Source organism: Giraffa tippelskirchi, chromosome 12 (genome assembly GCF_054371585.1).
Source record: "Giraffa tippelskirchi isolate mGirTip1 chromosome 12, T2T-mGirTip1v1.2.pri, whole genome shotgun sequence".
Lineage (NCBI taxonomy): Eukaryota > Metazoa > Chordata > Mammalia > Artiodactyla > Giraffidae > Giraffa > Giraffa tippelskirchi.
In genome coordinates, this window is record NC_137286.1 from 12289379 (window position 1) to 12313444 (window position 24066).

The 24066-nt window shown below is 54.0% G+C and overlaps 1 protein-coding gene across 2 annotated transcripts in view; it reads right to left on the minus strand.

The window, feature by feature from the left end:
* Nucleotides 1–24066, minus strand: part of RIN3 (Ras and Rab interactor 3) — a 128577-nt gene that overhangs the window by 16109 nt on the left and 88402 nt on the right. For both annotated transcript variants that reach the window (XM_081548169.1, XM_081548168.1), the window contains exons 5-7: nucleotides 18652–18743; nucleotides 9930–11498; nucleotides 7378–7686 (exon numbers count right to left, since the gene is read on the minus strand). In XM_081548169.1, coding sequence (XP_081404295.1) covers nucleotides 7378–7686; nucleotides 9930–11498; nucleotides 18652–18743 — 1970 coding nt within the window. The remainder of the gene's footprint in view (nucleotides 1–7377; nucleotides 7687–9929; nucleotides 11499–18651; nucleotides 18744–24066) is intronic.

Consider the following 24066-nt stretch of genomic DNA (forward strand, 5'->3'; position numbering starts at 1 on the left):
GTTTTAACCCAAGACCCTAACTCCCCACCAATTAGGTTCAGTGCCCTTATAACAGGTTTGCTGGCTCTGTCATTGCAGAAGATGGAAAAATAAATACACACTAATTCAGAGAGGCCTCCCCTAATGTCCCAACCCAGAATGGCAAACTCCTTCACACTCCCCAGACCCCGAGCCTGTTTTATCCATTCTAATAGCCTGTTTCAGCACTGATGGTATATTTCCAAGGAAACAGGAAGCACTGGTTCCTTGTTTATTATGTTTCTTCCCACTAGAATGAAAGCTTGATGAGGGCAGGGACATATTGTGCTCACTATGTATATCCAGCGCCTCAATAGTGTGTGTGTGCACGCTCAGTTGTGTCTGACTCTCTGTGACCCCACGGACTGTAGCCTCCCAGGCTCCTCTGTCCATGTTAATCTCCCAGGCAATAATACTGGAGCGTGTTGCCACTTCCTACTCCAGGGGATCTTCCCGACCCAGAGATCGGACCTGGGTCTCTTGCGTCTCCTGCATTGGTAGGTGGATTCTTTACCACTGCACCATCTGGGAAGCCCCTCAACAGCAGCAGATGTTTAATAAATACATTTGCTAAATGAATGAATGAACATCATTTATCTCACTGCACGGTTGTAACCTGTTGAATGCTCTGTGTCTTCCACTTGAACTGTGACCATCCTAAAAACAGGCGCTGGGTTTTCCGGTTAACATTCATATTGTCAGTAAGTGTCTGTTGAACTGTTGAATGAATGAATTTATCTGATAAAAACACAGGATGGTAGGAAGTATAGAGCATCTAGAAAGGAGGTTTTAAACTTACTTTTGCTGTGGAAGCCTTTGGTTAAGGGGTATTTTATACAGAACTTGGCTTCTCTGGTTGATCAGAGTTGGACAGCAGGGCTGGCCTGTTTCCTCTCTTCTCCTCTCCCCTCTGCAAGATGTCCCCAGCACTTCGAGAGTTCTCTGGGACCAATTTGAAAACGACCAGTCCAGTCTGAACTCCCAGCTGCATAGATGACAGAGCTGGAGCCCCAGGGAGGGAGGTTCTCTAGCTTGTGGCTGACGTGAGACGAGAAGCCAGCCTCTCTCCCACTGAGCCTCCCAAAGCGACCCTGTTAGGCTGTTTGTTCTTTCTGCAGACGCTGCTTACGTCTTCAGTTCTGCTTTGAGCAACACCACATCCTTGAGGAAATCGCTCTGGCCTCCTGAGTTCCTCTTTAGGGAGCTCAGCCCACAAGGCAGTCGACCACGCAGGCTGTGGGTGCAGAGACCCGAAGCCGAAAGTCCCAGGCTGGCTGGAAAATGTATGAGGCTACTGTAATTGGGTGTGGCCTCTCTGAGGTCATCTCTGACCTGAGGGTGCCCTGGAGAGGCAGGGGAACACGGCAGTTTAGCACAGGACCTGGATCCAAGTCCCAGGGTCAGCACTCACCTGCTCAAGTGTGACCCTGAGCGTGCTGCCTAACCTTGCTGCGCCTCAATTTCCTTGACTCTAAAATAGGGATAACAACAGCATCCGTGCCTCATGTGGGTGGCAGTGATGTTTCCGTAATAAGACAGAATGTTGTTATGGTTGTCGTTTAGCCACTCAGTCCTGTTCGACTCTTTGTAACCCCATGCATTGTGGCCCTCCAGGCTCCTCTGTCCAAGGGATTTCCCAGCCAAGAATACTGGAGTGGGTTGCCATTTCCTTCTCCAGGGGATCTTCCCTACCCAAGGATTGAACCCGCATCTCCTGCATCGGCAGGTGGATTCTTTACCACTGAGCCATCTGGGAAGCCCAAATAAGACAGAAAGTGATGAACATGGTACCTGCTGGGTTACTGGACTGTGAGAAATGTTAGACATGGTTATTATACAAGACAGGAGGGTAATGTGGCTTCTAATCCTCAGTGGCACTAGTGGTAAAGAACCCGCCTGCCAATGCAGGAGACCACAAGGGACACGGATTCGATTCCTGGGTTGGGAAGATCTCCTGGAGGAGGGCATGGCAATTCACTCCAGTATTCTTGCCTGGAGAATCCCATGGCCAGGGGAGCCTGGCTGGCTATGGTCCGTAGGGCCACAACGAGTCAGACACGACTGAAGTGACTTAGCACGCAATCCTCAGAACATGACATCTTAGAGGTCCTGAACCCCATTTCTGTTGTGAGGCATAAAAACAAGGTTGTTCTTTGCTTCCAGGCCAGGCACATAGGTTCTCTGTCTGTCTACGTTCTCTTCTGTTACTTGCATGTCAATGCCTAGGGGACTTAGAAAGCCTCCCCTAGCCTGGATCCCTGGATGACTATATGGCATGGAGCCCACTCCCCTCTCCTCTATCCAATGGGACCTACATGTGTGAGAAATCAATTTGTATTGAGTTAGACATTGCAGAGTTTATTTGTTACAGCAGAAAGTATTTCCTTAACTAATTATTTATTCACCTACCTGTTCAAAGAGACCAGATAGAAATCTACCACAATACTAATCATCTTTTTCTATAATAAACATTAGTGACGTTTGTCATCAGGAATCAGTTTAGAATTTTTTAACAAAGATTTTTAAAAACCCACAGCCTACCCTCCCTCTCTGTCCCTTCTACCCTTGGTAGATGTCACAGGCCTTTTGTTCCACATGCCTGGGGTCTCCCTGAACCAGCTACACAGACCATTGAAGGAAGAGGAAAAAGCAGCGGGCTGGCCTTCACTGCCCTATGGGATGCTGCCTGCTCTTTATCTATATTAGAAGAAGGTTCTTTGTATTCTTTTAGAAAGAGTCCCCATATTTGCATACACTGTATTCCTCTTTCCTTCCCCCTCCTCTTGTGGAGGAGTTCTTGGACTTGAAGCTATTTCTCCCCAACAGCAAGGTCAGCCCTGAATGTCTGGTCTTAGATACCAAAGAGGTGGCGACCGCTTGTTTATCAAAGTAATGGGAGGGATGATTCTAGAAGTTCTAACTGCTCTCACCAGGCCTCATGCAGTCTGCTCCCAGCTGCAGAAAGAAGGGCCAGGTCGATCCAAAGCCATCTGTCTCCATGAACTCTCCACTCTGCCTGACATGGGCCCTAAACCAGCTTCATTGGAAGAAGTACTTGATCGGGATTTATGAGTTCTGGGATCTGTTCCCAGGATGGCTGCTGGGTACAGTGCTGGAGGCACAGGCTTTGGAGTGAGGAAATCCCAGCCTTGAATCCAGGCCCATCCGTATCACAGACATTAACAGCAATTGCCTTCTGGAAAAGAAGGCCTGGTCCATGATCCCAGGCCTCATGTCTCTGAGTTCCGTCTTTTCCCCCTGTTCCAGCACGTTGCCAGCAGCCATGCCTGGTGGGTACCAGTTACTACTGCCAGCATCGTCTAATGGGCAAGACAGGTGGGTAGAGCTTCCTCCCTGGACTCGAGGGGCTGGGGCAGGGTGTGGTGTAGGAGGTGTGGGGTAGTGGGGAGAAGGGCTTTTTTCTGCTAAGAGTGGATCAGCGGTCGAAGTCCAGCAGCACCCAAGATGGACTTGTGCCCTCCACAGGTCGCTGACGCCTCCCAGGGCTTCCATGGGGCACTTTGGGTCTGTGGACCACACTCTGAGTGGCAAGGTGCTGGAAGCCTCTGGGTTGGGTGGGGATGGGGATGAGGGGAGTGGGGGTGAGGTGGGGGGTGGGGAGCTGGGGTGGATGTGAGCAGAAGGCCCAAGGTAGAGGGCCTGGTCCTAAGATCGTTGAAGGTCCAAGTCAGAAGAGAATTGAAGAGTCAGTCAGGATCTGGCTGAAAATGTCTAATCATGAGGAAACATCTGACAAACACAAAATGAGGAACTTTCACGACAAAGAAACAATGAGGTGGGGGGTGGGGAGGGAAACCTGTATTCCTTAAAAATGTCAATGTCACAGAAGACAAAGAAAGGCTGTGAAGTTCCAGATTACAGGAGACAGCAAAATGCGATCCCTGCCCTCCCACTGGATCCTGAGCTGGAGGCGGAAGCGCCAAAGAAAGCCCTGTCAGATCACTGACTGCCTGGCGTACAGAGGTGCCCTGGAGAAAAACACTGTATTGATATAAAATTACGAAGCGGACGAGTTTAATGTGGTTATGTGAGGGAATACCCCTGTTTTTAGAAGTACTTGGGGTAAAGGGCCAAGATGTATGTATATGCCCTTATATGATTCAGGAAAAAATTACATATGCACGGAGAGTAAAAATGATAAAGCAAATGACGTTAAGATATTAGCAGTCCACAAAGGGTATGCGGATGTTTCTATTTTAATGTACTATTCCTGCTCTTGAAGTTTTTGAAGTCTGGAATTATTTCCAAATGAAAGATTTAAAAAAAAAAAACCTAAAAAATTTAGCAGCAGAATGGGTTATTTCCAACAGAATCTCACATGGAACCCTGTGTGTAAAACAGGGACAAGCAGGGCTGCCCGGGGTCAAGCCCAGCCTCAGGTCTGTTTGGTGGCCCCTGGGGTGCCTCCTGGAACCCAGTTTGGAAACCACTGAGTGGGTTCAGCCTCCACGTCTTGGGGCAACATGGTGAGAAGGCAGCCATTCCTACAACCTCTCATCCACTGGACGCTCACGCACATATTTGGTCGCATCTGAGCCTCACAAAAGTCCCGAGAGAGGTGTTCCTAGCCCCCTTGTAAGTGAGAAAATGGAGGCTCTGGGAGGTGAGTACCTCCTTGGGGCCTGAGCCACCCAGGTGTCTGTTTTCCAGGTCCTCTCCCAATGGCAGCCTGAGAGGCAGGTGGTATCATCTACATTTTATAGACAAGCAGAGGCCCCATGAGATTCAAGTCCAAGGCTCTAACACTGAAGCTGGGTTCAAACGCGTGTCCTTGAATGAACCCCCACATCCCTGCTCTTCTCTTCACCTGCATCCTCCCAGGTGAAGAGGCTGAGGCCCCGAGTGAGGCAGCCCAGGCCTGCTCAGGGCACACGGGAGACGGGAAGTCCACTGGTTCAATGGCCAGTGCTCAAGCAGCAATGGCTATCCCAGCAGAGAGCCATCTGCTCCTGCTGGAGCTGTTTCCGGTGGGGCACAGGAAGCCACGGCCCCGCCCTGAATTTCTGCCTGGCGCTGGCTTCTCAATCAGCAGGGATATTCCCGTCTCCCTGCACCCCCAGCCCCACCCCCACCGGCAAGGGCCGAGGACAAGAAAGCTCTCAGCATCCTTGTTCTGCTCCATCTTTCTCAGGCTGAACTCGGACTGCAACTGTCCTTCTTCTCCCTCACATTTAGCTTTTCCCTCCCCATTCCCTGCTCGCTGCTAAGTTCTCAGTAAGTAAATTCACTGTCAGCAAAACTCATGGTGTTTGAAGTCACTGCCAAGACACTGGGTGTTTAAGCTAAAGGTTTCTGAGTCAACGGGGGACTCGCTGAGGATGCAGCTGCCCTTTTCAGGCCCAAAGCTGCCTCCTTGATAACATCCCAGGGTCTGTAGAGCCCTTGGCCCTGACTTTTCCCCAGGACCCCCCACAGCAAGGAGAATGACTGCCCAAATGAGAAGTTCAGACAGGGTGGGGTGGGGGGGAGGTAGGTAATTGTCCTTGTCAAGTGCCAGTCACTGAACTGCGTGCAAGCTGCAGGCTCATCTAACTCCCACAACAGCCCCATAAGGTGGGTGTAGTTGTGCCCATTTAACACGGGGGAAACTGAGGCTCAGAGCACTGACATAACCTTGTACCATACCCCAATCACACACACACACTTTCTGTTGGTCTGTGGCCAAACTGGCTTGCCCTTCTCCGAGACAGATGCATAACCCCTCCCTTAAAACAGTCACCATTGGACAAGCCCATTAGGCACCATGTATTGCAGGTTGACATTTTATACATGCTATTTCTATATTCACAAGTGACCAAGTGTGGCTTCTGAAACGTTAGGGGTCTTAGTTTTACCTCTTTGTAAAACAGCTTCCAGAGATTAGGGAACTGGGTCCTATAAAGGAGTTAAGTAAATCATTCAAGGTCACACGGGTAGTAAGTGACAGATCAGGAATTTGAACCCATCTGTATGGCTACAGAGGTAACAGTCCTTCCATTCTCCCTTTCCCTGGCTGTCATGTACAGTTACACAGGTTGCTTACTGTACAAGGACATCCAGCTGAAGGGGTAATCAGGGGATGAAATGCAGCTAACATTCTGTTCACTAAGGTGTGCACCACGGTGCAGTGATGCCTGTGCTTGTCTGCCCGGAGCAGCGCTGTGACAAACTGATTATAAATGATCCCAGTGATTCCCTTCTCCACATCTGGACCACTTGCTTTGTTCCTTTGCAGCTCTTCTCAGCATGAAGGGAAGTCTAGTTCCTCACCCTTTAAATCTGGGCTAGTCTTGTGACTCAGTGAGTCAGTGACATGTGTCAGTGTGGCACTATGCTAGTTCAAGTCCAGGCTGAGAGACTTTGCAGGCTGCACTTGCCCTCTTGGATCCCAACCACCACCATGGGCACAAGCTTGGGCTAACCTGCTGCAGAATTAGAAACATGTGGCCCAGTCACCCCCTTTCCAGACCAGTCAACAACCACCCAACCACCCAACCTATAAGCAGGACCATCTTAGCCCAGCCAGCCCCCAAGTGACCCCTCACACGGACCCTCAAGCCACCCCAACCAAGCTGAGATGCACCTGACCAGATCAGTGTAAATGCCCAACCGACCTCTGTACCTGATTTCTGTGGCCATTAAGGGCTGAACTGCGTTCGTTCAAAATCCGTATGTTGCAGACCTAGGCTGCAGTGTAGGGGACCTAATTTGGACATTAGGTCTTTGCAGATATAATTAGTTACGATGAGGTCATCCTGGAGGAGGGTGGGCTCCTAGTCCAGTATGACTGACATCTTTATAAAAAGGGGAAATTTGGACACAGACACATGCACAGACAGCACACCATGCAAAGGCTGGAGTGATGCTGCCACAAGCCAAGAACTCCCAGAAGCTAGAGGAGAGGCTTGGAACACGTCCTTCCCTACAGCCTTTAGAGGGAGTAGGGCCCTGCTGATACCTTGATCTCAAAAATGCCAGTCTCCAGAACTGTGGGCCAACACATTTCTGTTAAGTCACTAATGTGTGGAACTCTGTTACGGCAGCCCTAGGAAACAAAGGTAGTGCCTTTTCCTAATTCATACAGAGGCACAGTGTGGGCTGGCTGTGCACTGCTTCCAGTGCGGCTGCCAATCACGGTCCTCCTCCCAGCCCGAGGGAGCACAAGAGGTGTCCAGGAGTTCCACCCTTGCCATGCCTACTCCCACCCTAACAGATCTCTGAATCTGGGAAGGCTTCTCCTGTGCCTCTCAACAGCTCTGGAGTTCTTGAGAGGAAGGGGTCACAGCCTCACATAGCATCGCTGGTCCAGGGACCCAGAGAGAACCCGCGACCCAGGGCCCCTCCCGGCTGCCCACCTACCTGGGTTGCCGAGGGCCATGGAGTCGTAGATGAGCTTACAGGTCTTGAGCAGAATGGAGATCTTCTTCTCAGGCGAGTAGGCCTTGTGCATGCTGGCGAACTTCTGCAGGATCTTCTCCATGACGGGCACCTCTGGCACGCTGGTGGTCACGCCCAGGTCGGTGGTAGTGGTGGCCAGGATAACCAGCTGGTTATCCTTGAGCTGCTGCAGCGAGCCGTCCTTGCTGTGGATCTCATGCAGGCATGAGTAGATGGCTTCCTTCAGGGGCTTCAGGACACACTTGTATAAGGCAGACTCCACAATGGCTTCTATAGGTGGGTGAGAGCCAGAGGGTGGGGTGAGGAAACCAGTGGCAGGGATCCCGCCCCCACGTCTTATTGCCCAACAGTGTGGCTTCCCCATCCCTGGTCCCTGGAAGGACATACTCACAGCCCTGGAAGGTTTGGCCCACAATTCTGCCAGGTGAGACCGTGTAGTACATTCAACAGAAAGGCACAGTGCTAAGGGCATTGGGGCCCTCCGGGACCCATACATGGTACCCTAATGCTTTTCACAGGGCCTGGCACAGATTTAACTCTCATAGGGCTGCCTACTAGTATACAACCTGAGAGGGTCCTATTCACACGGGAGTTGTGCAGTCTACAACCTGTGCAGCTGTACCTGAAGGGCCTGAGGGCCCAGCAAATGTTTGACAGAGTTACTCTTTTTTAAAAGTTAAATATATATGTTATTATTATTATTATTTGGCTGTACCACAAGGTTGGGATCTTTATTCTCCAACCACAAATCACCTGTGCCCTTCAGTGGAAGTGTGGAGTCTTAACCCCTGGACTGCCAAAGAAGTCCCAGGAGAGTTATTCTTAATATGTATCTTTCAATTACCAGATCCATTTGCCTCTAGTCTCAAAAATACAGTATAGCCAAAACCTTATTTCTCATCACTTGCATGGCTACCACCTGGACCTGGGCTGTCATCATCTCTTACCTGACATGTTAATAGCCTCTTGCCCTGGGTTCTTTTAGCCCTTTACTCAACATAGCAACCAGCATAATCCTGCTATGCTATGTTTGATCATGACTTTACTGTGCTCAGAACCCCATAATTGCCCCCATCTCATGCACAAAAGAAGCCAAACTCTTTCCCATGGTCCACAAGCCCCTCTGTGATCTGACCCTGTGACCCGTCTCACTCATCACCTTGTCTGCTCCCTTCTTGTGTTCAGGCTGCTCCAGCCACCCTGGCTCTCCTGCTATTTTGCTAACCTGCCAGGTTTGCTCCTACCTCAGGGCCTTTGCACCTGCTATTCCCTTTGCCTGGAGGAATGCACACGATTATTCTCATGGCTTATTCCTTCTCTGTTCAAATGCTATCTTATCCAAGAGGCATCCTGATCAGCTAGTGGAGTGAGAATTAGTCACCTCTGATCTCATAGCACTCTGCAGCACTCATGTCATAATTCTCACTCAACAGATGGATCAACTTAGGCTCTGCTGGTACAGGTCACAGTTAGTTGGGGGCTAAGCAAGGATTTGAACCCATGTCAACTTGCTGCTGCTGCTGCTAAGTCGCGTCAATCATCTCTGACTGTGCGACCCCATGGACTGCAGCCCACCAGGCTCCTCTGTCCATGGGATTCTCCAGGCAAAAGTACTGGAATGGGTTGCCATTGCCTTCTCTGATGTCAGCTTGACACCAAGGCAATGCTCAGCTTTGATTGATAGTAGTGAAATATTCTTGGGAAGTCTTTTTGGCTCTACTCAATTCCTGGGGCGGGGGTGGTAGCTATTGGCCCTGGTAGCAGAGGTCCCAAGTCCTGTCCCTGTAGAGAGACACCTGAGCTGTCTTATCTCTGGGAGTGAGGGAAGAGCCTCTGTCCCCATGGCTGAGTCTCAGCAGAGGCCAGGTAACCCTTCCCTGCCATGCACGCCTAGAGTTGGCCCATGTCTGCGTTTGGGGCGGGTCCTGGCTGTCTCGGTTCTCATTCTAAGCCTCCCTCTTCCCCTTTGCTTCTCCAGCCTCTCCAACAGGAGAACGCATGGCTGCCCTTGCCTCCCTCACCCTACTCCTGTCTGTCCCTCCAAATCCCCAGAGCCTCTGCAGCTGGAGGTGTGGTGACTCAGAGGCAGGGACCTGTAGTCAGCTTCCCCACTGCTCCTAGCTCCTATGTGACCTCGGCCAAGTGCTTTCCCCTTCCAGGGCTTTTCCCCTCATCTGCAAAACAAGAGGTGCCCTCTCAGGTCCCTTCATCTCTGAAGCCACCAGGTCTCCTGCGGAGACTGCCTCTGGCCCTTAATAGCCACACACGTTACTGCTTCTTCTGCTGTTAATCGCTCCTAGCGACTTGTCTCCCTAATGAAAGCAGGAGCATCCTGAAGGTGGGGGCTGGCCCACTCTCAGGTGGTCGAGGTTCTGCCGTCCAACTGGGCCCACGGGCTGAATTCCAAAGGAAGAGGCACAACAGCAGAGGGGTTATTCAAGGAAAGGGTGGACTGTCTGGGATCGTCCCTGGCTCCCGCCCGCTCCCAGCCCCTGCCCGGGGCGCGGACTGACCTAGCTCCTCCTCGGAGTGCAGGGCGGGGTCCACCAGGGCCTTGAGCTCGGTGCTCTGCAGCAGGTAGCTCTTGAGCTGGGTCATCATGGTGCGGATCTCCTGCAGCATCTCGGTGCTGGAGGTCTGGTGCGACATCATCTCCAGGCTGTACACTTTGTAGTCCTGCACCAGGTTGCCGAAGTACGAGCCCTTGTCCTGGGCCAGCTCCACCACCTTCTTGTATAGCTTGCGGTTGTTGGACAGGAAGGCGTTGAAGACATTGCTGAAGCTCACGAAGCTCAGGCGGTGGCGCGCCTTGCCCAGGATCATGGATGGCTTCTTCTTCATGCCAGGGCTGCTGAACTGTTCCAGCTCTTCCTCCGTGCTGCTGGTCGAGTACGAGTCCTGGTCAGCAACCGAGGCTGGCACACCCAAGCTGTCGGAGAGGGAGGCCAGGGAGCCCTTGAACTCTGGAGCGCTCTGGGGTCGGGCCGCTGCCCGGGCTTGTGGGCTCTGATTACCCCTGGTGGGGGTGGCAGGACCTTGGATCTCTCCGGGGGGACCAGGCGTGGGCTTCTCGGGGGTCTTCCCCGCTGCGGAGAGTTCGGCCGTCTCCAGGGGAGTTGGGAGGCCCGAGGCCAGCTGCCGGGAGACCCGTTTCTTCCTGGGAGGAGGGACTGGGGCTTGTCTTATCTTCCTCGGAGGCTCTGGCGCGCTGCCCGGGTTGCTAGTTTGGGCTGATGCTTCCTGGCCTGGCTCTGTGGTTCTCAGAGGCCTGTCCCCAGCGCTGTCTGAGGTCCGCTGGGGAGGCAGGCGGAGCGGCGATGCCCTGGAAGGACCCCCCGGACCCCCCTCTGCGGCCGCCCCCCTGTCCGGCTTCCCTGCGCTCTGGTCCTCCAGGGAAACCTTCTCGGAGATGCGGCGTCTGGGGGGAACCGCGGGGAGGCTCTTCTTCGTGGGCATTGGGGGCACGGGGGCTTGCAAGGGGCTGGCGGCTGCCCCCGGCTTCATCTCTTCGTTCCTGAGGGGGTCCAGGCCTGTGAGCGGGTGTGGGAGCCTCTCACAAGCTGTCATGGGTGGCTGGCTTGGAAGCTCCGGGGGGTCTGGGGCATGGGGTGCCAAGTTGGGGGCAGATGCTGGCGGTGAGGGTGGAAGAGCCTCTGGAGGCGGGGGAGCCGCTGGGGGAGAACTGGGCAAAGGACTGGCCGGAGCGGGAGGAGCAGCGGGAGGAGGCCGGCTGAAGCCGGGGGGGTGCAGGGGGAGTGGCGGGGGAGGGGGTGCCGGGCGGCGGGGGGCCCACCGGGAGGTGGGTGAGGTAGCGTCAGAGGTGGGGGGCGCCGGGCTTGAGGGGCAGCTTCCAGCGGGAGGCTGGTCGGCTGGCGGGGATCGGCCACAGTCCTCGATGAAGATCGGATTCACAAACCACAGGCGGCCGTTTCCTATGGACAGCTCAATTTCACACGAGCAGTTTTCGGGATGGGCGGTGGACTTGAGGCTGGAGGCAGGGGGCGCTCCGGGGGCTGGGTCTCTTGGGGCTTCTGCTGGACTCCCACCTCCTCGCCGGGAGTTCAGCGAGGAGTCCCAGAAGCCTGTCCGAGAAGAGAGAGAGAGAGGAGGTCAGTCCCGAAGCCCCGCCCCTGCGTAGACTGGACCAGGTGGTGTTTGCGGGCTGCCTGGGGGCAGGGCCGAGGGAGGGCCCGGCAGGGCAGCGAGGTGTTTGCTTCACCAGCTCGAGGGTTGTTTTCCCCTCCTGGACTGTTTTAAACCTCTCCCACCACTTCCTGCCTCGGGAGGGGGAAGCCCCACGCTGCTCTCCCCTGCGGTGCCGGGGTGGGGCCAGGACAGCTCTGGTGACAGGCTCAGAGCCTCGGTCCTGTCCCCTGGCATGTGAGAGCTGCCCGAGGGGCACCCATGACCTGGGGTGCAGGGACGTGTGGGCATGGAGTGGACGAAGCCCAGAGCTCCCGTTGCTGACCAGTCGGGGGCTCTGAGGCAAGTCTCCAGACCTTTCTAGGCCTCAATCTAGAATGGGGTCCCGACAGAGAAGGGACTTTCGGCCTGTTTTTGGCCACTGCAGTTGTCACAGCAGGAAGAATGAACTATGGATGGTGGCCAGTGAGCTCAGACCTGACCATCCAAGGGGGGGGAATGCCTGCCTGATGCTAAATGATTTCGCTTCTGGTCAATCTCGGTGCTAAAGCAGGAAAATGCCCTCTTGGTGCCCTCAGCTCGGAGAGCTTGAGCTCCTGCATTGCTGAGTCCCAGCACACACCTTTCTCTTGATTCAGCCCATGGCTGAGGCCACCAGAGCAGGCCTGTCCCTTTTTAGGCACTGATGGTCAGAGCCAGGCTTGTTCTGGGTAAGGGGCATGGGATGTCCGAGTCGGGGGTTGACGAGATCACAGGAGGTCCCGACCTTTTGGTACCAAGCCCTCTGGAGAACCTGATGAAAAAGCTCGGGGTGCTGCAAGAAGGGCCCCAGGGGCACATTTTGAGAACAAGGTCAGATGGCTGGCAGGTCACTGTGAACTCATTCAAACAGTCCCTTCTGCTGGAGAGGAATAGGGAACCCAGGTCTTGTCCAAACTGTTAATTTTAGAGATCAATAGTGCAAATAAATTCCTTGTTAATGAGGCCGGGCCTCCAGTCTCTCACCCAAGGCTCTTTACCTTCGGGAAGGAGTCATCAGTAAGAAAATTACCAGAAATAGCATCAAAGACAATACCAGGAACAAACATGTGCTGGGCCCTGGGTGTGTGGGCTTTTTGCTCTACAGGGACCGTCTCAGGGTCTCTGACCACAGGCCTCGGGTGTAAGTCCTCAGGTTGTCCCCATGTGACAAATGAAGATAAGAGACCCGGAGAGACGAAAGGTCATCAGGCCGCGGAATGAAGGAGCTGGGGTTTGAACTAGGTCACACTAGTTCTGAAGGCCGAGCGCTGGGCCGATGTGTTACATGCGTGGACACCCTTCGTAGGAACTTGCGACACTTCCCATCCCCGTTGCTCTCCTGGCCTGAGGGAGGGGCGGGGTGGCGTACACTCCGGAGCCAGGGTCAGGGTACAAACACAACAGGTTCTTAACACTGGAAGAAAGGAGACATTGCAAGGTGGCTGAGGGCAGCCGTGTGCGCATGTGTGTCTATCCCAAGGGATGGGCACTCTCAGGGGTGTGGGTGTTTGCCAGCTTGCTGGCCAAGGAGGTCAGAAAGCCGATCAAGGCGAGCAATGTGTAATTTCCAGGACAGCAGGGCTGCTGAGCTGAGAGAGCGCCGGGTGAATCCCTCGGGGGTGGGGCCATCGCAGAGGAGCAGAGGGGGGCTCACTTTGTGGGCAGAGAGACCCCATGTCTGGAAGTGCTTGGGCCAGCTGTCTCCACTGTATCAAAGATGACAGACTTCCGTGTGACTTTCCAACGTGCGCCCCTGCCAGTCACTCCCTGAGGACACGGGGGGCCCGGAGTGGGAGGGTGCGTCTTCAGGCTCTCCCACCATCTGGAGGGGGGTGCTGTTTCTCACGGCTGCCTGCACCTTGTGCTTTGCTTTCTTGGGCAGCTACTGACCCCTCCATGACCTGTCCATTCTCCTGGGTACTTTGCACAGTCTTCTTGGAAGGCTTCCTAGCAAGGAGCAAGCAGGCAGCCAGTCTGATGAAGGGACTGGGCAGCAGCTGAGGCTCCCAAGGCTCACCTCCAAGTTCCCGAAAGACCCTTCCTTTGGGAGAAGGTACAAGTCACAGGGTAGGCAATCAACAGAACTGCCCACCTGTGCCTGGACACTCCCATTACTGCTCACCCAGATCATGGCCATAGCCTGCCTCTGTGTCCCCACTCTGCCTCCAATCCATTCTACTCCTCGTGGCTCCCTGCTGGGCATATTGTAGACCCTTGATTGCTATTTGTTCAGAATCACTTTCGAGCCTTTAGCCTGGCATTCATCCCCTGTGGGATCTGAGCCTCTACACCTTCACCTACTGAATCTCCACCCCAGTCTCTCTGCTGCTCACTCCTTCCTGAACACGCCGTGGGCAGCTCCACCTTTGGGTCTTGGCTAATGTTCCCTCTCTGCTTGGAATGTTTTTCCCACCCTCTCTACCTGGCAAACTCCTACTCAACCTTCAAGACCCAGATCAAATGGCACCAGTTTGGTGGAGCTTTCCTGACACTTTCAGGCCACACCTACACTCCCCTGGCTCCCCAGCCCTGGTGCACAGTGATGAGACAGACCAATGCTAGGACTGTCCTCTGGTTTCATCTTGGGCCTGAGAGCGTGTCTAAAGACAAGAAGTAAAGAAGTGAGAAAATGAGAGGTGAAAGGCAAAAAGGAGAGCAAAGAGCTCTGTAAGTGATGGACCACCAGCCAGACCGCCCACCTCGGGAGAGCAGTGTGTGTGTGTGTGGGGGGGGGAGGGTAGGTGGGCCGGGCATCACATAGGAGAAAAGAACACACTTTCCACCGCTCAGATCTGCATTTTTACAAGAGTGGAAGAGACAGTGGGGTTCAGGGAAATATGTCCAGGGGCTGGGTGACGAGGAACTGCTCCCCTGCCCGTAAGATAGGCCTGGTGGTTACACCCCGCAGGGCAGAGGCCTCAAAGCCAAGGCTGCTCTGAGAGGTGTGGGAAGCTGGGACCCAAGGAGCTGCACCCTGGGGTCTGGGAGCCTATTAGGGAACTCAGGTCTTCATGCTTTTTTTTTTTTTTGAAAAAAGGAAGTAGGTAACTTTCTCTGCAGAATGCCAAGGCCAGGGGAGAAGCGGAACACTGTCATGCAATCATAGTGGTTGGTGCGGCCGTGGGCGTCTGTGCCTAGTGGCACTGGGCCAACCTCGGCTCAGCGGCTGCAGTTCCCCTAAGGGCCCGTGCCCTCTCTGCCTGCGTGCCGCCCTCAGACTGTGGCCGATGTTCTGCCGGCCCTGTGGCCTCCTGTGTCTCAACTGGAGATGCCTCCTGCCAGGCGTCCACGCCTACAGTCCTCAGAGGGCCTTGGCCACAACAGGTGCTGGTCTCTAGACCCTGAGGACAAATGGAACAAAGGTTTCACACTTGAGGAACCCCGGGCTACCAACAGAATAAAGAGGGCATGAATAAAGGCAGCCAAGTGTTCCAGATGCCACGGAAACTGCTAGAAAGTCTGATGAGATCAGTGGGTGAATGTTTCTGTGACATCCCAAAGGCGGGCTGCTAAGACAGTCAGTCAAACTAGACTTTCCAATGAATTTTTGATAACTAGGAAAGTTCTCATTGTATAATGTAAAGGCAAAAGCAAGTTACAGGCCAACTTGGAAGAGTTATAGCACATATTCTCTTTTTAAACATATTTTAGAAATATAAAAGATATATGCACTGCAAACATGTCTGAGAACCTCTGCAAGTCTAACTTGCTTTCTCCAGATTCCTTTTGCACTGAGAAGAACTAACTGAACGCAGTTTAGTGAACTGCTCCCTGTGTTAATTCTGTGGTCCCAAGCTTCTACCTATAGAACCCTTTCGAATGCTGGCTTTTCCAAGGCCAAGCTCAGACTTTCTTACATCAGCTCAGGAGCAAACGTTCTGGGCGATCACATGGTGCTGAGCTTGTGGGTCAATAACCCCGTTTTAGCACCTTCATCTCTGTCTGAACAGCAGGCTTGTGCAATGATCTGGATATTTATGACACTGTATTCATTTTGTAAAAAATGAGTAGAGTGCCAGAAAAAGAAACATTGCTGACACTAGTGACAGAAAATACAAATGCCTCATAAACTTATTCCAACGACAAGGTCATCAGATTGGTATGCGGGGGCGGGTGTCAGAGCCCCATGGATGGAGGAGTTGGGAGTGGGAACCAGGGGTTAAGGAGGCTGAGCTGTGTGCAGAGAACAGTGTCTGCTGCCTGCAAAGCTGGGTGGACCCTCTGCTCCTATCACGGAGATTCCCCAGCCTCCTTTCACCAAATCCCCTTTTATCTAAGCTATTTTGAGCTGTTGCACTTCTCAGCCACAAGAGTGCCTTGCTTAGAATATGTGATGCGCTGGGCACTGTGCCTGGGGTGTCCGGCCCTTATCAAGGGCTGCTCTTTGCTTATTTGTCATTGCTACTGCAGGTGAAGGCTGGGGCGGTCTGCACATCTCAGAGCCAAGGCTTCTGGTCTCTGATGGGACATGCCCTTTCAGCTCTGGGTCTCCATCCTTTCTGGGGATGAACAGAAAAATTAACCCTTCCTCGGCTCCAGGAAAAACCTATCCTGGTGAACCTCACTTCTGTGCTTCAACCCTTGGGGACACCAGGCCTGATCAGAACCCTCTGGTCCTAAGCTGCAATGTCCTTGGGTTTCACTTAAATCCACTTCTCAAGGAAGTAGACGGTGACACACAACCCGAACTGCCACCTGCTTCTCAGAGGGCCCCTCCCCTCTCTTGTCCTCAACCTGCCCAAGAGGTCAAGCTCGCCTGGATAGAAAGGCTTGTTGATTCCAAAAAGGAATATGGTTCTCCCTAGAGGAGCAGCTTGTCTTCCACATAGTCGTTCCTAGGGCTCAGGGACACCCCATCCGCAGGTGAGAGGAACATGGGGGTCCCTGGGGGAGTGAGTCCCAGGGGCACCTGCCTCAACCCACCCGCAGTGAGGCTGCAAACTGACCCTCCTTTCGGTGGTAAGCCTCCCAGATGGAGTGCATGCATCTCACATGCCCTTGAACTTGACTTCAAAATCAGCCAGCAACTGCTCATTGCACAAACAACTGAGATGCTCATGAGGTACAGCCTAGAGGCAGCAGAGCAGCCATGCTGGGAGTCAGAAAGCTCTCAGTGTACTTCCCAGCTTTGCTCCTAGCCACCTGGAGCATCTTGGACAAGTTTCCTGGCCGTGCTAAGACTTGATTTTCTATCTTTAAAATGGGAATGCAAGGATCACACAAGACAGCACCAAGAGAGTGCAATGAGAGTGTCCCCTCTGCCATTTTAGCCCTCAGGAGGGGTGTCCTTTGGACTGTAGAGTTACCAGATGCTCACCCATCCCACGGACTTCCCAGGTGGCTCAGCAGCAAAGCATCTGCCTGCGAATGCAGGAGACATGGGTTTGATCCCTGGGTTGGGAAGATCCCCTGGAGAAGGAAATGGCAACCCACTCCAGTATTCTTGCCTGGGAAATCCCATGCACAGAGGAGCCTGGAGGGCTACAGTCCATGGAGTTGCAAATAGTCAGACATGACTGAGCATACACACGTGCACACACCTGCCCCACACCCACGCTTCTGGAAGAGTAAGAGCCCAGCAACTGTAACATCTGGGGCCCAAGCTTAGTGTTTATTCCCAATATCAACTGCAAACTGGCCCTGAAGTTTATAAACTGGGTCAACCAGACCTAGGAGAGCCTGGATACAGAGTGATGGGGCACCACGAGCTAGTGGGTGGAGGCTGGAGCCTAACTGCCCAGCCCTCTGTGGATCCTGTGACACTAGACATGTCACTCAACTCCTCATGTCTGTTTTCTCTGCCATAAAGTGGGCATCACAATATTACAACTTGCTGTACTGAGCTGTCTGGAGATCTGATGAATCAATGCAGGTGAAGAGGTTAGAGCATGGTTATCGCTCATTAAATCCGAGGGCCTGGACTCCTCCTACTTCCTAGCCTTTGACCATGAGCTGCCTTGCAGCTGCCAGAGTCTCTCTCTCTGTTGTCTAGAGGCCCTCCAGGGGGTGGACAGTGATTGGCCTGAGAACCAAGAGGTATCTCCTCCGATCCCAGGTCTGCCTCTAGCTTCATCTATGCCTTGGTCCTGCCCGCTCCACCAACCTTTCTTCCATTTGACCAGCACTGGTGAAAATATACATGTGGGCTCAGCCATGTGTAGTGCAGGTTCCTGGGTATGGTTTAGACTTTAAAAAAAAAAATTGAATTAATTTATTTTTGGCTGTGCTGGGTCTTTGTTGCTATGTGTGGGTTTTCTCTAGTTTCGGTGTGCGGGCTTCTCATTGCAGTGGTTTCTCTTGCGGAGCGTGGGCTCAGTAGTTGTAGTTTCATGGGCTTAGCTGCCTCCCAGCACGTGGAATCTTCCCGGACCAGGGATTGAACACGTGTCTTCTGCATTGGCAGGTGGATTCTCAACCACCTGCAGGGGTGGCCGGCCTGGCTTCCTGGCGGCTCCAGATTTGGGAAGCATGGGCTTCCAGAGAAGGGCCAGCCTGGTGAGGCCATGTCAGAGGTTGGCGCTGGCTCAGTGAAGCCCATGACATGGAAAGGGCCCAGGAAGTGTAAGCTCTTCTTACTATTTCCTAGAAGGGCTGGGATCAGAAACACTCTTGTCTTTTATTTCCCCCACCCCCACATCCCTCAAAAGGTCAGAAGAGTAAGGGGCAGGGTGGGTGTGCTGAGTCACGTGGTTGGGTAGGGAGCAGGCCAAGGGGGTGGGGGGCACACTTCAGTTAATGATCACGGTCATGCTGAGACGGACCCTGGTGTTTGGTTTGGCTTCTCTCAGGCCATGCTCTGATGCGAGGTCATCCTGTGTGGGCCCTGACCAGCCCCTGCTCCCTCAGACCCAGCAAGGCTGTGCATGAGAACCCCTGACAGCTGTTAAAGTGGCCACTCTGAAAAGTGGGAGCATCTCCCTGCTAGGGGGTCTCAGCATCTGGGGCAAGGGAGCGGGTGGTCCCGTGGGAGCTAGGACTCAGGATCCAGCTTGGGCTCAGCCTGAGAGGCCTCCCGGGACCCCTTGTCCTACTACAGCCTGGTCTCCTGCTCTGACCCCCGAGGGGACTTACCCAGGCCCAGGTTGGAGATGATCTCAAGGTCTGTGGAGCTGCTGGCCTCGAGGATAGCCCGGGGCAGCCTCAGCGTGAAGGGCAATAAATCTCTGCGGAGACATGGGGGGTTGGAGGTCAAGTCTGGGGAGGGCTCCGCGTGTCCAGTCTCAGCCCCGCCACCTCCCAATCCACAGCCCGTAGAGGAAGAACCCGGCAACCCTGCTGGCTGCTGGAATCGCCACACAGACTGGAAACTTCCCTGGGGCCGAAGGGTGGAGTCCTGAGGCTGAGGGAGCAACTGGTCCAATCCGGGTCCTGTGTCTCCACTGGACCCAGAGATGCTGAGACCCTTCTTGGGCACGGTGAGGGGTGGTGCATGGAGGGGAAGCCCATGCAGCTTCCACTAAAGGAGCTATTCTGGAGAAGGCAAGGGACCCACCCCTCTGGCCCTCCGAGCCTTGCCATTCCACACTGGGTGTGCAGCAGGCGCATAGCCAGACCCTATCTCCCGCTTCCCCCCGAAACCGTGAGCGCACACCCTCTGGCGAGCACACAGGTACCCCGACAACACAGTCCGCCAGCTCTATCTGCTGCCTTTGGTCTCAATGGGGGCCTGTCCAGGGATCCCTCCAGAGACCCCCACAGAAGAGGCCTATACACCCTCCTTTTATTGTACAGATAGGGAAACAGGTCAGAGAGAGCCTTTATGATCCCCTCGGGGATGTTTTCTAAAACAATCCTCCAATTCTCCAGAGAACAAAGGGATGTCCTACAAGTTAATTCTGACAGTAACTGCCTGGAGTTAGCACTAACTACTAGTCCTTAATACAGGCTAAGGACTCAGTCCCACCATTTCGGATCCCAGTCCCAGGTCACCTGTACTTCTGAGCGACAGGCTGTAAGTCAGGGGTTCTCATGACCCCTTCCTCAGGCTTGATGGTTTGCTAGGAACAGCTCACAGGACTCAGGGCAACACTTATATTTCCTGGCTCATTGTAAAGGATGCAGCCCAGGAACAGCCAGATGGAAGAGGCACACAGGCAGGGTCAGGGCACGGGGCTTCCCCCGACGCCTCTCTGGACACGGCACCTACCAGCACCTCAAAGTGTCCATCAGCTGGGAGGTGGGTGGGTGGGGCTGGAAGTTCCCTGCCTTGATCACTGGTCTTCCTGGTGACCAGCCCCATCCTGAGGCTGTCTAGGGGCCTCTCCTGTTTATGGGTGTGCATAAACGCCAGGTGTGACAGAAAGGGGCTCATTATGAATAATAAGAGACACCCCTGTCAACTTAGGAAATTCCAAGAATTTAAGAGTTCTGTGTCCAGAACCTAGACTAAGGCCAAATATATTTTCTTCTTCTACTGTTACCTCCTAGTGGGTTGTGGGCCATGGATTAAAAGTACCAGGCACCATGTATATTATTAATATCTTATTAGCTCACACAGGCTAGCTTTCTCTTTCCCATAGGGCTTGGCACTCACCCCCACCCTGTCCAGGTCCTGTAAATTTTGGGGCAACCTGGGAAGTGCTTCCAGAAGGGAGGGCTATGAGACCATGTCTGCACCCCCTCCATGCCTCACGGCTCCATCTCCTCACACATCCCGGGTGACTTCTGTGGTTTTGAAAGTCAACCACTTTCAAAAGGAAAGTAGAGGGAAAAGTATGAATTCCTTTCCATTAAAAGGATTTCTTTAAGTGAGAGGGAGAAAGAAAAAGCCAGCATGAGTTCTGGAATCGAGGACCCTGGTAAACCCCTAGCCCTGCCATTCCTGCTGGGTGTCGTTCCATCTCCTGGTCAGACAGGGGACACGATGCTCGCTTATGGGGCTACTTTAGAAACCGCGCGGCACAGCAGGGGAGCACCTAGTGGGAACTGGTTTCTTCCCTCTCCTGCGGGGAGCTCTGGTCAAGGGTGCTTCAGGGCCTCTGAGCCGTATGGTCAGGCCCCTTCCCTCTGCCCTGCTAACCAGGACTCAGAAGGCAAGACCATGCCTCCTGGTCCAGGTGGCTGTGAAAGCAGACACAGTGATAACAGCTTCTTTCAGAGAAGAGGCCCAGCCCACCTCCCCCCGCTGCCTAGAGGAGGGTGGCAGTCTCGTCACAACGCTGGGTGCCTAGCCACCTCCTAGAGAGGGCGGGAGGGCCAAGGAACTCCCCACTTCTTCATTTCGGTTAATGGCACCCATCTCACTGACTCCTGACCCCAGGCTGTACTGAGGATCAGACCTCGCCATCCTTGAAAAGGGGCTTGGCAGAGCATCTGGTACGTAGAACTGCTCCAGGAAACATAACACCTGCTCATGCTCCTGTGCCCACAATAAGAGCCCCGACAGTTCCCCAGGCTCCCCCTGCCTCCTCACTCCTCCCTGCAGTGACCACCCCCACCCCGCCTGGTTCCCCATCCCCTGCCTGGGGCCTGGGTGGCTGCAGAGACCAGCTTGTGTCCACACTCCCCTTGCTTCAACTCCCCCACCCTATGCAGCCACGTGGTTCTGGTCAAATGAAATCTCTCCGTGAGTGGCAGCGACTCCCAGCACCAGGGAAGGAAGCCCCGCATGCAGCTTCTGGGCTCGGCGTTCCAGGCCTTCCAGACACCTTATCCCCCACCCACGTGTCCTGCTCTCCCTGGGAAGCCATTGCCAAGCAACCTACAGCTGGCCTGCTGCCAGGCCTCTGCCCACGCTGTGTCCTCTACCTGAATTCTCTTCCTGTCCTTCTTTGCCCAGCCTCCAGTGTCACCCCTCCCACCGAGAGGGCCTAGACTCCCCGCACATGGAAGGGGAGGAACTGCTGCTGGAGGGAAAGCTGACCCGTGTCCTCTGGATCACGGACCTGGCCCTGTGCGCTGGGCAGAGGCAGCTGGGCTCAGGAGTCAGACAACTTGGGGTGCAGACCCGGCTCAGAACTGAGCCGGGTGACCCGAGGCAGGTCAACTCCAGCCGCAGCGTCTTCATTTATAACAGCAAGAAGAACATGGTTGATGCCTCCTGGAAGATTCATTCCAGACCAGGGGCTCTGCTAAGCTCCTTGCAAATGTCTGATCCTCGGCACAGCATGGGACAAGGGTCACGAGCCTCATGAAGTGGGTCTGCAGTGATAACACCCCCTGCCCCACCCCGCAGCACCGTTCAGGTTAGAAAGGGCTCTGTGGGCAGCATAGTGTAACCCAACTCAACAGACGCCTGGTCTACGGAGCTGACTGGAGCAGTCACTGCTGCCGCCCCCTCCAGACACTTCAGTGTTTTTTACCAGTTCCGCACCCATCGTCCAGCCTCTGTAGGGTTTGCTCCTGAGGGCCGGCACCCATGATCCCCAGAGGCTTGTCGTGGCATACTGAAGCCTCAGCGCCTGCCTCAGCGGCCCTACAGAGAGCCACACATGCCTGGGTGTGCTGGCTTGGGGGCACAGAAGTCCAGCCCTGTGGCTTATGGTGGGCCCCAAGGTCTGCTTTGTGTTCCAGAGCTGCCGGAGAGAGGGATCCACTGAGGCCGGGTACCCCGGCACTGGACCCTGGCAGGGCTTCTCTCCTGTTCCCATCCTGCACCCCACTCCCCTGCTGCTTCCTCCTTCGGGGAAGGCCCTTGAGTGCCCCCTGCACATGGATTCTCCTCTCCAAGTATGCCCCCGAGAGGCCCTCGGCTGAGCTGTTAGTATCCTTTTCTTAGGAGCAGTTCCCAAACCTTGGTTTGCAGATAGGTTTGTTAAAAATGCAGATTGTATGTGTGTGCGTTATAAATGCAGATTGTGTGTTATAAATGCAGATTGTGTGTGTGTGTGTTACAAATGCAGTGTGTGTGTTATAAATGTGGATTGTCTGTGTGTTATAAATACAGATTGTGTGTGTGTGTTATAAATGCAGATTCCCGTGCCCCACTCCAGGCCTGCTAGTCAGAATCCCCAGGGTGGGCCCTGGAAGTGTTGTTAACCAGCTCCCTGAGTGACTATGGGACTCAGACTCTCTAGAACTTTCACACCATCCACCATCCAGTCTGGAGCATCAGGGTTCCAGTGAGGTTTGGGGCAGACACCATGAAGCTGAATCTACGCTCTCCCGCCCTGAAGGCAGAGGCTGCGGTGGACCACAGCACGCACCCCTGAGTGAGCGCTGGAGAAGGACCAGCCCTCATGATCCCATGTGACTGAATCAGGGCTGGTCCACACTCTTGCAGGGACTGTGCTCAGTGGACAGGCGCTGAGGCCCCGAGGGCCCATCGGGGAGCAGGCTCTGTTTGAAGCCAGGACTGGCGTGCATCACCTGGGTGTTTAGCAAATCTCAAAACGCCCCTCTGTGCAAGGCCCTGCCGGTGACAAAAAGGCACCGAAAACGTGCATCTCTGGTTCACCTCCCGTGACCTCCGGGCACTTGGTTCTGAAGATGGCTGCTTGTTCAGACCTCACAGAGGAACACAGCTCTAGCGCTCTCGGGTTCTGTCTTGGCTCCCCTTGACATGTGAGGGAAAGTCGGGGGACTTGCCCAAGGCCACACAGCCAGGAACAGGATCTCCACCCCCAGCCATGGGCCCTTCCTTGGCAGCCTTTCACTCCCGAGAGGTGGCCTTGGAGCTGATGCCCCCTCCCCTCAAACACAGGAGTTCCAGGCTCTGAGCCTTGTGATCTCCCAGTGGGTTCCCTGAGTGTCTGAGGGCAGGTGAACGAGCACCTGCTTTTCTGGAACGTGGAGAAACAGCAGCCAGAGGAGGAGCGGGTGGGAGGCGACAGTGGTGTTTGGTGACTACGGCTCCAGGTCTTGCTTCACACAGATGATGTCACCACACGAGCATACCCTCCCGTGGCCTAACCCACGGAATTAGAACCAGAGCACCTCCTGGGTGTTGGGTAGTGTGCTGTCCCTTTATCTCATTTCTTTCTCCAGCATCTACAGCATGGGCGGTGTACTCATTTTACAGAAGAGGAAGTTGAGACAGAAAGATTAGCTCAAATTCTCAGCTCTGCAATTACATCACCATTCATTCATTCACTCACTGGAAGCATCTAGCATGGGCCAAACTCTAGGCTATCATCTTCCACTAAGGTAGAACCTCTCAGAACAGGAAAGGGCCTGACTCTGAAAGCCTGACCTGCCATAATGTACAAAGGGCCAGGGAGCCCTGATGCTCTGCTTTGTGGGTCTAGAGCACATGCTAGGTCATCAGAATCACTGTACAATGGAACACTGGGATGGCTGTAGCAAAGACCATGGACCTTGGCACTCTGCTTTGAATCTCCACCCTGACATTTACCAGATGCTTGACCCTGAGCAACTTACTCCTCTAGTCTCAGCTTCCTCATCTGTAAAATGGGAGTAACAAGAGCACCCCAGTGGTTAAGACTCCACATTTCCACGGCAGGGGGCACAGGTTGGATCCCTGGTTGGGGATCTAAGATCCCATGTCCTGCATAGAGCAGCCAAAAAAACCCGGGGAGGTGGGGGACT